Source organism: Clinocottus analis, unplaced genomic scaffold (assembly GCF_023055335.1).
Source record: "Clinocottus analis isolate CAN_PGR_092001 unplaced genomic scaffold, fCliAna1.0.p SCAF_12, whole genome shotgun sequence".
Classification (NCBI taxonomy): Eukaryota; Metazoa; Chordata; class Actinopteri; order Perciformes; family Cottidae; genus Clinocottus; species Clinocottus analis.
The window spans coordinates 16,584,645-16,599,099 of record NW_027175843.1 but is presented as its reverse complement, the minus strand read 5'-3'; the positions used below and the strand labels follow the sequence as shown (position 1 = coordinate 16,599,099).

The 14,455-nt window shown below is 45.5% G+C and overlaps 1 protein-coding gene across 3 annotated transcripts in view; it reads right to left on the bottom strand.

The window, feature by feature from the left end:
- Positions 1-551: 551 nt before the first annotated feature.
- Positions 552-14,455, bottom strand: part of myo1b (myosin IB) — a 55,019-nt gene continuing 41,115 nt past the window's right edge. The window contains exons 15-32 of one of the 3 annotated variants that reach the window (XM_068572190.1): positions 12,868-12,930; positions 12,502-12,702; positions 12,032-12,258; positions 11,709-11,909; positions 10,515-10,608; positions 9,247-9,396; positions 9,076-9,144; positions 8,888-8,974; positions 8,388-8,474; positions 7,377-7,463; positions 6,527-6,613; positions 5,253-5,327; positions 5,000-5,134; positions 4,551-4,657; positions 4,295-4,427; positions 3,761-3,913; positions 3,278-3,408; positions 552-2,793 (exon numbers count right to left, since the gene is read on the bottom strand). In XM_068572190.1, the coding sequence (XP_068428291.1) occupies positions 2,661-2,793; positions 3,278-3,408; positions 3,761-3,913; positions 4,295-4,427; positions 4,551-4,657; positions 5,000-5,134; positions 5,253-5,327; positions 6,527-6,613; positions 7,377-7,463; positions 8,388-8,474; positions 8,888-8,974; positions 9,076-9,144; positions 9,247-9,396; positions 10,515-10,608; positions 11,709-11,909; positions 12,032-12,258; positions 12,502-12,702; positions 12,868-12,930 (2,220 nt within the window). In that variant the 3' untranslated portion in view covers positions 552-2,660. The remainder of the gene's footprint in view (positions 2,794-3,277; positions 3,409-3,760; positions 3,914-4,294; positions 4,428-4,550; positions 4,658-4,999; positions 5,135-5,252; positions 5,328-6,526; positions 6,614-7,376; positions 7,464-8,387; positions 8,475-8,887; positions 8,975-9,075; positions 9,145-9,246; positions 9,397-10,514; positions 10,609-11,708; positions 11,910-12,031; positions 12,259-12,501; positions 12,703-12,867; positions 12,931-14,455) is intronic. The other 2 variants (XM_068572191.1, XM_068572192.1) reach the window with 2 other exon arrangements.

Sequence of the window (14,455 nt, the reverse complement as noted above, 5' to 3'; positions counted from 1 at the left end):
TGCTCTGTGCATACTCCCACTGAGGGTTGAGTATCCACTGGGAGGCTGAGGACTCCTCCTTCCTTTCCCAGCCTCCAGAGTGGTGGGAACCGGGTAGCCCAAAATGGTACGCTATTTTTACCACTCTGTGCTCCCCGGAGACCCGTTGCCGGCAGCTCTCCCCGAGCCGCGGAATTTAACCCTAAAAACGTCTCTCTCCAGATGTGATGGAAAACATCTGGCCAGCTGCTTGACTACAAGGCCTAGCCGCCCAGGCATCAATGCTAGTAACCCCCCCTCACCCACAAAGGGTTTTAGTCTCAGCCAACCCCGTTGATGCTGCTGATAAATAACCTTCGCTGGAATGTGAAATTCAATAAATCGATGAACTGATGGCTGATTTCCGCCTGCACACCGAGGGTTTCATCAAAAGTCTCTGAAACATTACGCATCCGTCATTCAGGCTTAATTTAAGGTTATGTGGAGGTGTGGATGATGACAAAGTAGCATTGCCGGTATAAATGGATAACCAAATAACAAAATGTGTCACAGAATAACATTTATTACAGATTTTTATTTAATTTAAAAAAAAAAAGAGATTACTCGTAAATGTTACACTGAGTTCGACTGAAACATTTCCATGTCGTGTCTAAACCGGCACAGGTTGACATTAGGCACACAAGAATGCAGACGACATCATTTCGCAGCGCTAGCCATTGTTCAAATACAAAAACAGAGAAGAGGAAGAGGAGGAGGAAGATGTCACCTTAGCAGAACATTCAAACTGTGCAGTGCCAACAAAGAAAATACATCAAAACTGGCATTGAGCGCAATCGTTTCTGTGTGAGGGACAACGACAACTAATTTTTTTTTTTTTACGTCCCTGTGTCGTGTGTGACGTTAAAAAAACTTACACACACAAAGAATAAACCGCACAAACCAAGACATCCTGGATTGCAAGTCATGACGAGACCAAGTTTGGCTGTGTTACTCCCTCACATCTGGTTGACAATCAACGTCACAAAACCCCACGACCAGTACATCCAAATGAAGATTATAGTCAACATACCTGAAGATATAGCACTCTCGTTGCTTCTTTGACAACCCCAATTTGGCTCGTGTGTAAATGTGTGTGTACCAAATGTTTTACACGTGTACTAGAAGGCGTGACTGGTCAGTTTCTTCAGATGCATCAAGAATCTCTGGTCATGTGCGCTTAATATTTGGTCTTTACCCTGGAAAATTAAAACATTAGGTCAGAGCGGGTCAAGCACTACAATAACTCAAGCTGCAGTGGCAAGAACAGCGATTTCACAAACACAGCAATTTAAAATTAGGATACTACAAAAAGCCTTTGTCCATGCCGGGGCTACAGCCTACAGAGCCTATGTACAGCTAATGAGCGACTGCTCTGGGTTGGCCAGACAAAGCATTTCTTTTATTGCACACAACAGAAAAAGATCAATAGCGAGGAGTTTGCTTTACACCAGAGAACACTTTGGATCTGGTGAAGACATTATGATGGGTAGATGCCGTTACCTTCCACTAGAAGGTCTGTATTGTGTTTGTCAATATCTTTTAAATCGTGTCCCTCGAAAAGAGAGTCTCCATTGAATCATACAGGACAACCTATGAGTTAAGGACATTAATTTGGTTTACAAAGACTCTTTGAAAATGATAATAAAGCTTAAAAATGATTATGAATTGTACTGCGCTTGGGTAGGAATTGAAGTTTATCACGTACAGTGCTGTCAAAACTTGCAAGAAAATTGGCACCAGAGGTCGATATGATCCCCCCCGATTCAAACTTTTTTTTTGGCAAGGATGTTGTGTAAATGGGGCCAAGCAACTGCGTGGTTTTCTACATCTGCACCTCAGTACGCGATAAGTCACTGGACCTGTTCAATGGCACATACAGGAGAATACAAAAGTGGTTTTACAATTATCTAGCAAATTATATTTGACTTTTCAAAACAGCCCACTGTTCTTAGTTTCAGAGAAAATATATTTATATATATATATATAGAAAATAAAACATACAATCAAGCTCTTTTTCAGCTCATCCTCTGTTGGTTACACCGAGGCGAAAACAAGTGCAGCATTTATCTTCTGGAGAGAGAGTAAATCTGACGAAGCCCAAAAGTTCCCAGTTCATCTCAAATTCTAAGCCGTCTGCTTAAAGGCAGAGACGCTGAAAAATGGATAAGTCAAAGCCAGTTGAGGCTGGAGCTTGTCACAAAGTTCTTATGACATTTGCTCTGAAGAATAATTCAACATACAGGCAGAACAATTATGATCAACGTCGCCACTGGTATACAGAAGTTTCTTGCGACTTTTTTTTTTTTTTCCATCCATTTTTTAACTCTTTACCCCAGTTTTACAAAACACCAGTGACATGATTCACCAAACCTCTGTGGCATGCATCCCCCACTCCCATACAAGGGTTTTCTTTGCCAAAAAAAAAAAAAAAAACGTGGCACATGGTTACATCTATAGTGGTGCTAGAGTAAAGCTCGACTGAAGAGACTGAAGGGAAAAACAACACCACAACAAGCCAAATAACTGCACTCATTCGGAGGCTCAGGGTGGGCACTGGGGTGATGGTTCTTGTGTCCAGAGGTTCGGAGTGGGCGGTGGTCTCGTTGTTCGGTCGTCCCTAAACCTGGCGAGGGGGAGCCGCGCTATACCGTTGTGGGCACCGACACCTCCAGCAGGCGGTTGTTCTTGCGCTTGCAGGACGCGTTGTTGCCGTTCTTGGGGGCTCCCTGGATGAACTTCACGCAGACTTTGTCGTGCTTGAACTGCACCAGAAACCTGCCGCACAGACAACATTAGCGCGTCAATAAAACACAGGGTTCATACACATTTTGACCAATCGATTTCTATGACTTTAAACCAAATTTCCACGACCATGCATTTTTGTGAAATCTCAGTGGATACATGAAAGTGAGAAAAACGTAGTATTTTAAACTAAGAATGAGAATTCCAAAGCATACAGTCTACCTCAAATGACACAAATGAATGAGACAATAGTTTGTATAGATGCCTGTATGTATGCCTGCTTATATTTTGAGCATCTTTCTTTTAAAAGCATGTTTATTATTTTAAACTCAGCGTAAATGAACGCCATGAATATAAAAACACATTTCCATGACTTTTCCAAAACGTTTGGGATTTAAATTTTCAAGGACTTTTTCTCCAGGCCCTGACTTTTCTCTGTAAACATCATCCAGGCGGAGAGGCGAGCCGCATCCTTTGACCAGAGCAACCAGATTCAAATGAACTCGACCGCTCTTACTCGTCTGAGATGTCGATGTTGAGCTGCTCGCTGTCTGCAGCCGTGGTCCCGGTGCGGTGCAGCTTGGTGATGATCTCGATCAGGTGTTCGCTGCTGAGTAGGAAGTCTCCTTTGATGGCTGAGGCCGACCCCTGAAGCAAAATGGGAGCGTTACAAAACAAAATGGAAAAACACTCAAGCGTAATCATTCTCTTCAATGTGACCCATCAGCATTTAAACATATGGCATGATTTAATTTGGGCAAACAATAAATCTACTTTAGTTTAGTTAGGCACATTACTGTAGGCTTCCACTTGAAAAAAAATGTGTCTTTTTTAGTTCTCAGTTTAGTTTCTGTAGCTATAGACTTGTATATACTTGTGCTCATTGACTGACAGGTAACAACTTTTGTGTTTCAGCAGGCCTGAAAGGGATAGTTAGACGATCGATACTCAATCATATCTGCCCCGAGACCAGACGTCACAACAGCTCTGCCTCACTCACCTCTTTGAGTTTGAGAGCAAAGAAGCCGTCGCTCTGTGTGCTGACTGACACGCTGCTCAGGTCCGGCAGGGGAACGCTGGTCTTCACCTGGCCGGTCTTCTGGTCGGCCAGGACGACGCTGTTTTTAGTCAGCAGGAAGATCCGAGCCGTGCCCTGCGGACCAGAGCAGAAAGCGGCCAGTTATTCTCTCGGCAAATAGCGCAACACCAAAATGTCTTCGCGGCTGTATTTTCCAAACCCCCATTTGATCTTGAAACTGGGACGGGGTTAAGCGTAAAACAAAAATACACATGTCCCGACGCGTTTACCATCGGCTGGAACAAAAATAATGATAGCTGTTATGATGTCAAAACACATCAGATTGCTGCGCAGCGGGGTGAAATACCCATCAAAACAACTTCATAGTTTTATGCTCCACGCCGGCCTGTGTGCAAAAGTCTAAACAGCGGTAATCGCCGCTGAAAGTTTGGCCTTCGCAATCCATTGAGGTCGTGCGGGAGCTGAAAACGTCGGCGCCCGAGTGATCCTTCTCACCTTGCCGTTGGCCCTGTTTATCTTGTTGACCACGTCAGCCAGCAGAACCTTCTCTTCCACGGCGCTGTTGAGTTTCTGATATTTGGGGTTCTTGCCGATCTCCAGGTAGTCTCCTCTGAAGGGCTGGCTCACGCTGAAACAAAGAAAATGCCTATTACATGCAGCCTGAGAGGTCTGACGCTTTTCGATATTACTTTTATATACCGAGTGTACACCACGAAACAAAGAGCACTCTGTGCCTGCGAATTTCAGGTACCTGCTCGGGTAGAGAGCCTTTTTATCCTTGAAGAGCTCACTGGCCTCCAGCTTCTCCTCATAAACTGCCTTCTTCTCCTCTGTGAATTGGCTCCTGTACTTCTTGCACTGAACACACAAAACAGCAGTTCAAACGAGGGTTGCTGTGTTGAATATGACACATTTTGCATTGCCTGGTTGGTTCAAGCTTCTATATTAAACTTTCTAGTTTGTTATGTGGCTCTTGTCGTCTTATTATCGCCACTGATTGAATCTTTTTTTGTTTTGATTGGTCGTTACTGCCCTTGGTTGGCAGTTAGTTTTATATCGCATGTTTTATATTGCGTTACGTTGAATGCTTGACTAGAGCTGATGACTTTGAACTACTGGCCCGTCTACCAGGAGTGCATTAGATAATATTTGACAGCAGACAAATTAAATATGGTTGAAGGGCACAAGCAGGTGACTGACCCTCCAGTGATGGAAGACTGTCCGCAGCTCGGTGTGGACGCCATCCAGAAAGCGGTACGGCCTGGCGGGCCAGCTCTTGTCGATGGGCGACATGGAGGGTAAGGTGCGCTTCAGGCCCAGGAAGTATTTTTGCATCTGGACAAATGGACATAAATGCAGACAACTAAAAACAAAGAAAAGAAAATACCCTTTTGCTCGTACAAAAGGAGCACAATTATCTAGTCGAGCGAGCAACTATTCAAGTCCCACTTACAATTCTCTGGATGGTGAAGTCATAGATCTTCTTGCCTGCATTTGCCCTGAAGAATTTTCTGTACTCTCTGCGGACCTTTTACAGCAATGAAGGAAAAAAATAAACTGTCAATCACGTCCTGCCACCCATTAGTTTGATGTGAAGCAGGACAGCGGAGGAGTACACTGATAGGACGATGACAGTCTGCACAAACAGCACACGAGAACAGACGTTTGGTTAGCCACAAACAGTGAACACCTGGAACAGACAAGGGCAACTCCAGACAGCTGGAATTCATTTAAATTACTACGATTACTGAAAAGTCAATGACGGTTGTGACACGCGACCTTCGTGCTGACCTTAATTGCACAAATGGAGTTGTGAACAGGTGCATTGTGCTCAATCAACACAATGAAAAGATTAACACTGCAAAAAAAAAAAAAAAAAAAAAAAAAGTGACCAGTGTGACGACCAGAGAGTCACGCAACAGATAAGCACCATGAAGTAGGACACACGCACACTTTGCACACCTAAAAGACAAACAAACAACAAGTAAAACAAATACTGTTGGGGACACAAAGCGATGCCGCTTCATGTCGGGTTAGTTGCACAGATGCAGAGGAAGCAGCCGGCGCAAGACATGGAGAAAAAAAACAGATCAGAAAGACAGACAGACACAGCCTCTGCCATGTCAGTCAGACTCTGTTGGTTGAAATCCTCAGCTACAAAAAAAGAAAGCGGAAAATAGCAGCTGTCCCTAAATAATTATCTCAAATGTATGTAAAACTATGGACTAATGGGAGGAAGTTAACCTTAAACTAGCTTGTCAGATCATTTCTTTCCAAAGGGTTGCGCCTGAAATAAATTGGAAATATTTATTAACGGGGGACACTGGGTATATTTTGTCTTTTTAATTACGCAGACTATCCCTAAGATGAGATCACAGTAGAGAATACATTAGTTTGTGCTCTTCTAATATTTGTGGCACTACAATATGTTGCAGTGGTACGGCATAATTATCTGTTGTGAGGTTTGCAACAATAGCCGATGCAATATATCCGCCAACAACCATTTTGTAACCGCTCTTGCTCTAATGTGCTTAACCTCTGGGGTCTTTGCATTGAAATCTAGAGTCTGAATCAATGCCATTGTGGACAACATGTACAGCACGAGGACGAGACTGGCTTCCTGTGAAAGTGTGCAAAAAGCAGATGGTTGAGGGGGATGAAGAGGGTTAAGGGGTGGAGAGTAGATGGCAGACATGGCGCTGGCTGCGCCGTGGGGCTGGTTGGTACCTTGAGTCCCTGCCAGTAGGCCCAAATCACAGCGACCGCATTCTTACGCCGGGCCTCTTCCTTCAGTCTCCTCAGCTCCCTGCGAGCCTGTTCAGGGAGGCGGGCGGGAAAAGAGAGAGAGAGAGAGAGAGAGAGAGCGGGAACAAATGAAGCAAGAGAAGGTGAGAGAGGAAGAGGGAGACACGAATATCAAATACACACGCGCGCACACACAGCACACACACACACACACAGCACACCACCCGTGTGACCATGGCCAGCCTGAAGAAGTGTAGCTCTACGGCTCCGGGCCCCAGAAACAAATATGACACACATTTTATCGGAGGAACCTCTGGAACGGAAACAGACTTTGTGCTATTTAGTGGAACTTTGACAGCAACAAGAGGAAAGCAAAAGTTACAACACGGGCAACAAAGGTCACCTCGAAGGGCTCAAAACAGCTTCCTCCGGAAAAAAAAAAAAGACAAACAGTACTGTGGTGCAAAGAGTAAACATGCATTAACTACACGAGGAGGAAAGAAGTCATGCAGAGGGCAGGCAGCGTGCACTGGTGAGGGATGAACCTTGGAGGAAGAAGCTGAAAAGACACAGAAAACATAACCCGTCTGTCTCCGATGTGTGTTAGACTGTTATTGTCTTGACAATGGTGTTGCCCCCATGTAACCTTGAGCTACTTAGATTAGCAAAATGACTTTTGGCTTGGGTGAAAATGACCCTTTACATTGTACATGACATGTGTAGAATGGGTTATGCTGAATGATGGGAATGTTGAGTTTCTTTTCTGGGCGGGGGAGGGAGTCGATGGAGGCGGCAAGTCACGGCAAGACAAGTCAACAGGCTTCCCAAATACCTTGGTGCCCTGCCAGCCGGCCCAAATGACCGATACGGCATGTTTATTCCTCGCCTCCTCCTTCAGCTGACGCAGCTCTCTCCGGGCCTGATGAAAAGCGGTGGCAGTTGCGGGGGAGGGAGGTTAATTTGAGTGACAATCAAAAACATACTCGTCCCAGGCGAGGTACCGAGTAGGTGTGGGGAAAAAAAATGATTAGGAGGAGACATGGACGAAAGACAACAAAGGATGTCGAGGGATGAGACAACGGGGTGGTCAACGTCAACACGCGAGCAGCTTCCTGTGGCGCTTGGAGAAGGTCTGGCTTCAGAGGAAAGATGACATCAGCTAGCTATCTAAAGCTACATAAAAGAACCATAAGATGCCTTTACGTTTACACAGAATAAAGTTTGCTTGCGACACAGAATAATATTTAACAGTATTTATGATTAAGCCAAATCGATAGCTATCAGCGGGTTGAGAGACCATGAAATAAAACATTGATTATTAACAATCAAGAACATAGCCAACGATAACACCGTTAAGTAAATTCTGATAAGACGTTAATGAACATGCACACTACAAAGTCTGAACAGTGGCTTTGATTATACACATCCACTGAGGTTTATGTGCCGCTGTATTGACAAAATTCCACGCGGATTTATTTTGATGTCGGCAAATCGCATCAAAGCTAGTAAATAACAATAAAACACATCTGTTTGGCGGGAACAAGATTACAGGGTGGAGTTCACACGTGGAGAAGTGTAGCTCTGGTTAGTATCACCATGACGGAAATAAATCATCAACAACAACAACCAAACACGTCAAGACAATGCTACTCGTCAGAGCTACACAAACAGGAAACGGTGCGAACAACATTAAGGCAATGGAAGGACCGCGAGCGAGGTTCATTCAGAGGGGCTGTTACTCCATTAGGCCGTTTGCCTAGTGGGAATGGGATGTGACGGGACATGGTGAACAGGGAGGACAAGACAGCGGGGACAGAGACACACTGCAGCTGGGTGGAAATACCTTGGTTCCCTGCCAGTATGCCCAAATTACTGTCACCGCGTGTTTATTCCGCGCTTCTTGTTTTAGACACCTCAGCTCCATCCGAGCCTGGTGGGCGTTAGGTAAGACGGGTTGAGGATGTAAGAAGGAAAAGAATCAGGAAGAGCAAAGTGGAAGAGGAGTGGGTGGGGGAGTGGAAGGGAGGGTAGAAGAAAAAGAGAAGTGGCAGTTGTGTGATCAGCAAACGAAGCAGGACCAAAAGGAAAACGGCAGCAATAACATCGAGGATAGCTTTCGTAAGGAGACGATTTTGGTTTCTGTAATACTGTTGGGCAATTAGGCAGGAGCGCTGCATAAGATGAAAAATCAAAAAAGGTTTAATGCAATACTGTTAAGAGTTCAAGGGCAGCTTTTCCCCCCACCGACGTGGATAAAAAGTCTGTAACAAACACAGGCTGGTGCTGCGTTGTGGTAATAACTTCACTCTCTTGATACCCTTCTGGACTTTGATGCAGCAGTACCTGGGTGCCGTGCCAGAAGGCTGCGATGGTGGTCACTGCCTCTTCACATCTCTTCTGATATTTCAGCTCTCTTAGAAGTTTGCGGGCCTGGTGAGACATAACAAGCAAACATGATTTCTTTTTTGTTGCTTCGTTTCCAGCTACGTTTTTATTCTAAAAACAGAGGGAATTCACAGGGGGGTGCGCACCTGCCATCCTCTGGTGTACGACTGCACCACAGTGGTGGCGCTCTTGATCTTCTGGTATTTCTTTTGTTGCTGTGAGATAGAGATGGAAAAGATTGGGGAATAAACGGTTCAGGTCAATTTTGCTTTGTGCACAATTTTTGGAGCGTTGCATTTCCCCAAAAAGAGCCTCACCGCATATCGGCGGTACCATGCCGACACCACTATCTGACTCTTCTTCAGCAGCAGGAAGTGGGTGCGGCACTTCCAGCCCCGGTAGATCTTCTGAATGAGTGTGGCCAGGTCTTGCAGGCATTGCCTCCTCCTCTCCTCCAAGAAGAAGAGCTGCGGGGAAGAGGCGCAAAGCCCATGCATGAGGCGAGAAGATAACGCTTGTCTATACACCGTGAAGTCCGCTGGGAAATTGGCAGCTATCAACATCAAATTTCCTTTTGGCAAGTACGGCGTCTTCCGGACCTCTTCATTTTATAACTACGACCTTTTATTGCAAACTTCTCCCTCTGCGAGATCAATAGAAATGCTTTTTTTTTTATTAGCTGAGCAAATACTGATTCGGTGATATCAAGTACAAAGTCCAATCTGTCTGCCGAGGGATGAGTGATAACCCTTTCCTCCTCAGACTCGTGCTGAGACAAATAAAAAAAAAGGACTTATCTACATCAGGGATGAGCGTACAACATTGTATTGTGCTGCTGTAAGCTGCTGCAGTTCGTCCGCAGGCAGCATGTCGCTGTGTTGGAAAACAGAACGTCTCATTGCTTAATCTGGCTGTTAACGTACGGTAATGTCTTTATATCACATCATTTATAGGTGGGATCAATAATTTACCCGAGCGCGTCGCTATTAAAGCCACATCTTGTTGTGAATTTCTCCATACCTTGATGATAATCAAAACAGAGGCGTGGCCAGTGGATTAACAGCCAAACGAAATATCGTCTGGAAAGGCGGATGAAAATCCACTAAATAAACCCCATGAAGTGATTTCACAGCTGCAGATATATGAGGCAGATAAGTTGATCAGATAGAAAAGTCAATTGTAGAAGAAGAAAAAAAAAATTCTCCCACAATGAGATCATGTTATTCCAAGCTTTGTTGGTCTTTTCGCCGGGTGGAGAGAAAGTCCATTCAAACGCTGCAGGCTTGAGCTGTTAAAGAGCCTAAAAGCGCTCAGTAAAGAAGCTCATTTCCCATGTTAGATGGGTGGGCTAAGTGGAACCATGTGTTTTGTTTTTTCTTCTTCTTCTGGTGGTTACATGCTAATTGCTGAAGTGGGGGCTCACCCTGCTTTACAAACATCTTACTGTGAGAAAACAGGGCAGCTGAGCATGTTGCATTCAACCATTAGACCTTCACAGCCTGATCTACCTGAGGACACAGCACACGTCAAATATTGCCCACACAACATATTTAAGGGATGCAGGGCTGCTTTATCTGTTTTCTACCGATCGTGGGTTCCTGATGAAGATCTTGGAGCGGCCGTAGGAGAACTCTTCGGCCGGGACCTCGAGGCCGGCCATCAGCACCTCCACTCCTTCCCTGTGGAGAAACCAGAAGGGTCAGATGGGTCATCGAAAGCACACTCGACATTCAAGGGGGGCCATGAACAACATAAGAGCAACTGTGTAGAAGAAGTGGGAAGATTTGTATTTTTTACACATGAGAAAACAGCACTGGGGGTTGTAGATTTTGAGAAGTGGAGGAAAAAGAATGGCCTAAAACAGAACAAAACAGATCCAGAACAACATGTGGAGAGGGGGAGGGATCAGGAAAGAGCACATAGCACTGAGTGAGGTATGGCTGAACAACAAGATACCAAAGTGTGATACAGCAGATAGACATCAGTGCTTTTACTGGCACTGAGGACGCAACAAGCAAGTCTGGCTGATTTGGACCAGAGGACACAGATAGAGGAAGCAATGTCTCGACATGTTGTGGTTCAGAGAGGGAACGGTTCATTTCTGCTCAACAATTGGTGCAGTATGTTGCAGCACTGTTGCTTGCGTCTCAGAGGACATCAAGCAGAGTTATCGGGTAGTGCGTGCAAATACCTGAAACTGTGTGTGTGTGTGTGTGTGTGTGTGTGTGTGAGAGAGAACTGTAAGTAATAAATAACTTCAGTCACAAGAAACGCAAACACATTATCATATAAAAAGTAGTACAATAACCTTTCCCTAAAAAAGGACAGTGTAATCTACTAGTCTGATTATATGTATTTTTTATATACTGTGTGTTGAGTAAACCGTTGTCAAGTTCAGCTGATTATTATTAACCCCCCCGCCCCTCCCACCTCTCCCCATCCTTTGAACTTCTATTCATCTAGGAAAAGCTATCTGAGCCCTTTTCCAGCAATGACCTGCTTCACATTCACACAGCTCCACATAATCACTCCTGGGAGCTGACCACTCACACTGCAGTGTATTAGTGCTGGTCACAGTCCCTCCACTGGGAGCAGTCTGAGGCGCAGAGCCTTAGTTAAAGACGCCTATGAGCGTTGCTCCGTTTCCACGCTCGTGGAAAAAGACCCGTAGGAGGAATTTGTTTTGGCGACCTTCCAGTGACAAGACTCCGTTCCCGCTCTACCTCCCTCAGCTGCCCAAGCAATTAAGTCACCGCTTCAGAATGAACACAACGGTTACCTGGCAGGCCCTCTCCAGTGGGGCCAGGTCTGTTTGCAGAGCATTTTGTAGCGCTCCAGGCACGGCTCGTAGGCCTGGCGGAAGGCGTAGCCCGCTCTCCTCACGCGGACGTTCTCCATCAGGCCCAGGTAGCGCACCTGATGGCAGACCAGCGAGTCGGTGAAGATGTGGGAGGCCTTCTTGTCATTGGGCTTGATGCACCTAGGAGGCAAAGAGAGAGGTCGTTCACGGCGAGGTTACGAGACAGGTTCGGTACTGAACAACTCACAATCATCCTCGACCCGCAGGTTAATAACTCCTCTGTAGGAATGACGGGACTTTACCGGATGTAGTTTGGGTTCTTGGTCTGCAGGTTCCTCATCAGCGTCCCCACGGATGCTTTGAACTGGAATCCAGCAGTCGGGGGCCTCTTCAGGTTGACTTTGGCCGGGTTGCCCTCAGGGAACAGCTGTTTGATGAGGCTGTGGTTGGCCTTGTACATGGCCTGCGACAGGTCCCGGTATAACAGGTCGTTGTTCTTGTCTACAAAACCCTCGGCGCGGTACAGCACCTTGATGTGAGCAGGGGGACACAGACATGACTAAACACCTTTTCTCCTCATCATGGAAGCACAACTGAACAAAAACTTTTTTCCTCATAATCTATTTTGGTTTTTAAGACTACCGAGTGCCCAGTAAGAATTTAAGCGATGAGATGCATAAACTGATTATATGACCATCTATTCCCTTTATGACACTCAACAAACATTAGTCTGTACAGAACAATAAGGAATCGCTAGATAATGTTCCAGTACCTTGCCGGCGTAGTGCTGAATGCGGAAGCAATTGTGCGGCAGGCTGTGGTCCGTGATGAACTTTGTGTTCTTGCTGAGGCGACTCTCAAAGTGCTGGTGTAAAGCGCAGATGGTGTTCAGTTTGTCCAGGAAGGTCTCGTCGGTGACCGTCCCCGGCCTCAGGCACTCCTCGTCCAACATGGCCAAGATGCCACTTTGGTGCTGGACACGGCAGGGTAGGCAGGCATAGGGGGGAATAAAAAAGGTTGTGTTTAATACTCAAGTGATGTGATTCTTTGCCACTGGTCTCTCGCTGTTGTTTTGGTGTCTGCAAAAAAACACTTGAAGAACTGAACCGGTTCTCCAATCGCTGTGAGAGCGACTTACATTCTCAATGAGGTCGCAGATAATAGCGTTGTTGAAATATTCAATGTTGGTCCACTCGATGCCCTGTAACAAAAGAAATAAAAAGGTCAGAGGGACGATGGCTTTTCTATCTTGAGCTAACGAGTCATCTTTTCCCAGGTACTCCAGGGGATTGAGTGGCTGATGAGTACGCTGCCTGTATTTCAACGCAACACCAAGCACCGCTTCAAGTAGCTGAAGCACAGTCATCTCATCAACGCTGATTTCACAGCGGCCCTCAACAAGAACATCATACAGAACTGACGATGCTGTGACGCTAAACATAGCTGATGTGAAGTAGCCCCAGTCGATGGCAGTCACAACCAGAGTTGTTCAGCGCTGCCAATTTTTCATGCATATACTTAGTTGGATAGTCTCCATTTGGGACATCCTCGGTTGGCAGTGGAGGCAATATAGCTTCTCTTCCATACGCTTTATAAGTCATGTCAATTGTATTTATATATACACAAGCCAAACCACAAATTTGGCTCAGGGGGCTTTACAATCTTTACAGCATATGACATTTCCTGTCCTTGGACCCTCGCAGTGGATAAGGACAAACCTTTAATAGGGAAAAATGGAGGTAACCTCATGTAGAGCAACACAGGAGCGATCCTTCTTCTCGGACGGATACTCAACAGATGCGTGTACAGAATGATCAACATCACAAAATGTATAACATATCACAGAAATGATGCATATAATGTAAACATATTTCAGCTGGATGAACGCAGAGCCTGGCAATGTGAAAATCTCAAACAAATCTTCAACTCTAATACTAAACCATATGTTTTACATAGTTCTACAGCGAGGTTATACTCAGTCTAGACACATTAATATCTCCAGCACTTACATGGGGCATTTGGGACTAATGAGAACAAATGTCCCTGAAACACTAAACGGACTAGCCGGCTTTAAAGTTACATTTATCATTCCTCATTGGAGCGATCTTTGATTCATTACATTGAGTGCCGTTTTAAAAATAATTAAATTAGTCTAAATATTGGTACATCCATCTTCATAGCCATATTTGTCTTTGCTGGACTGTTAAAATGTTCACCAGGCCTCTGCTCCGTCTCTTCCTACCATCTGAGACAGTGCAGGGAGCCTTTTTTGGAGAGGAAAGGGAAAACATTCTCCATCTCACCCTCTAAAAACAGGCCACTGTCCTTCAAAATAAAAATAAAAAAAGCCATCACCGACATCTCATTCACAGCTGCTAATGGGTTGGTGGAAGCAATGTGACAAATATTTTAGGGAGGGGGGGGGGGGCAAATAAGGCGGAGCTTCAACCAATTTTAAATTGCCTGATCGGTGGTCCTCCCTCCTTTCTCCAGCCCTGTGGTATTTTCCCATGCAGTACGCTGGATAGAGGCCAGGAGTGGGATATCATTGGTGGTGGCGTTAGTAGGGAAGGGGTGTGGGGGTCACCACTGCAGCACTCACATACACAGAGCTCTGAAAACAAACAGAGCTTAAAGGCCCACAACGGGGAGTGTTTACTCTTGCTGGAGTGAGGGATCACTTCCGTCCTCGCAACTCCACAGGGGGGGGGGGGGAGAGAAAAAAC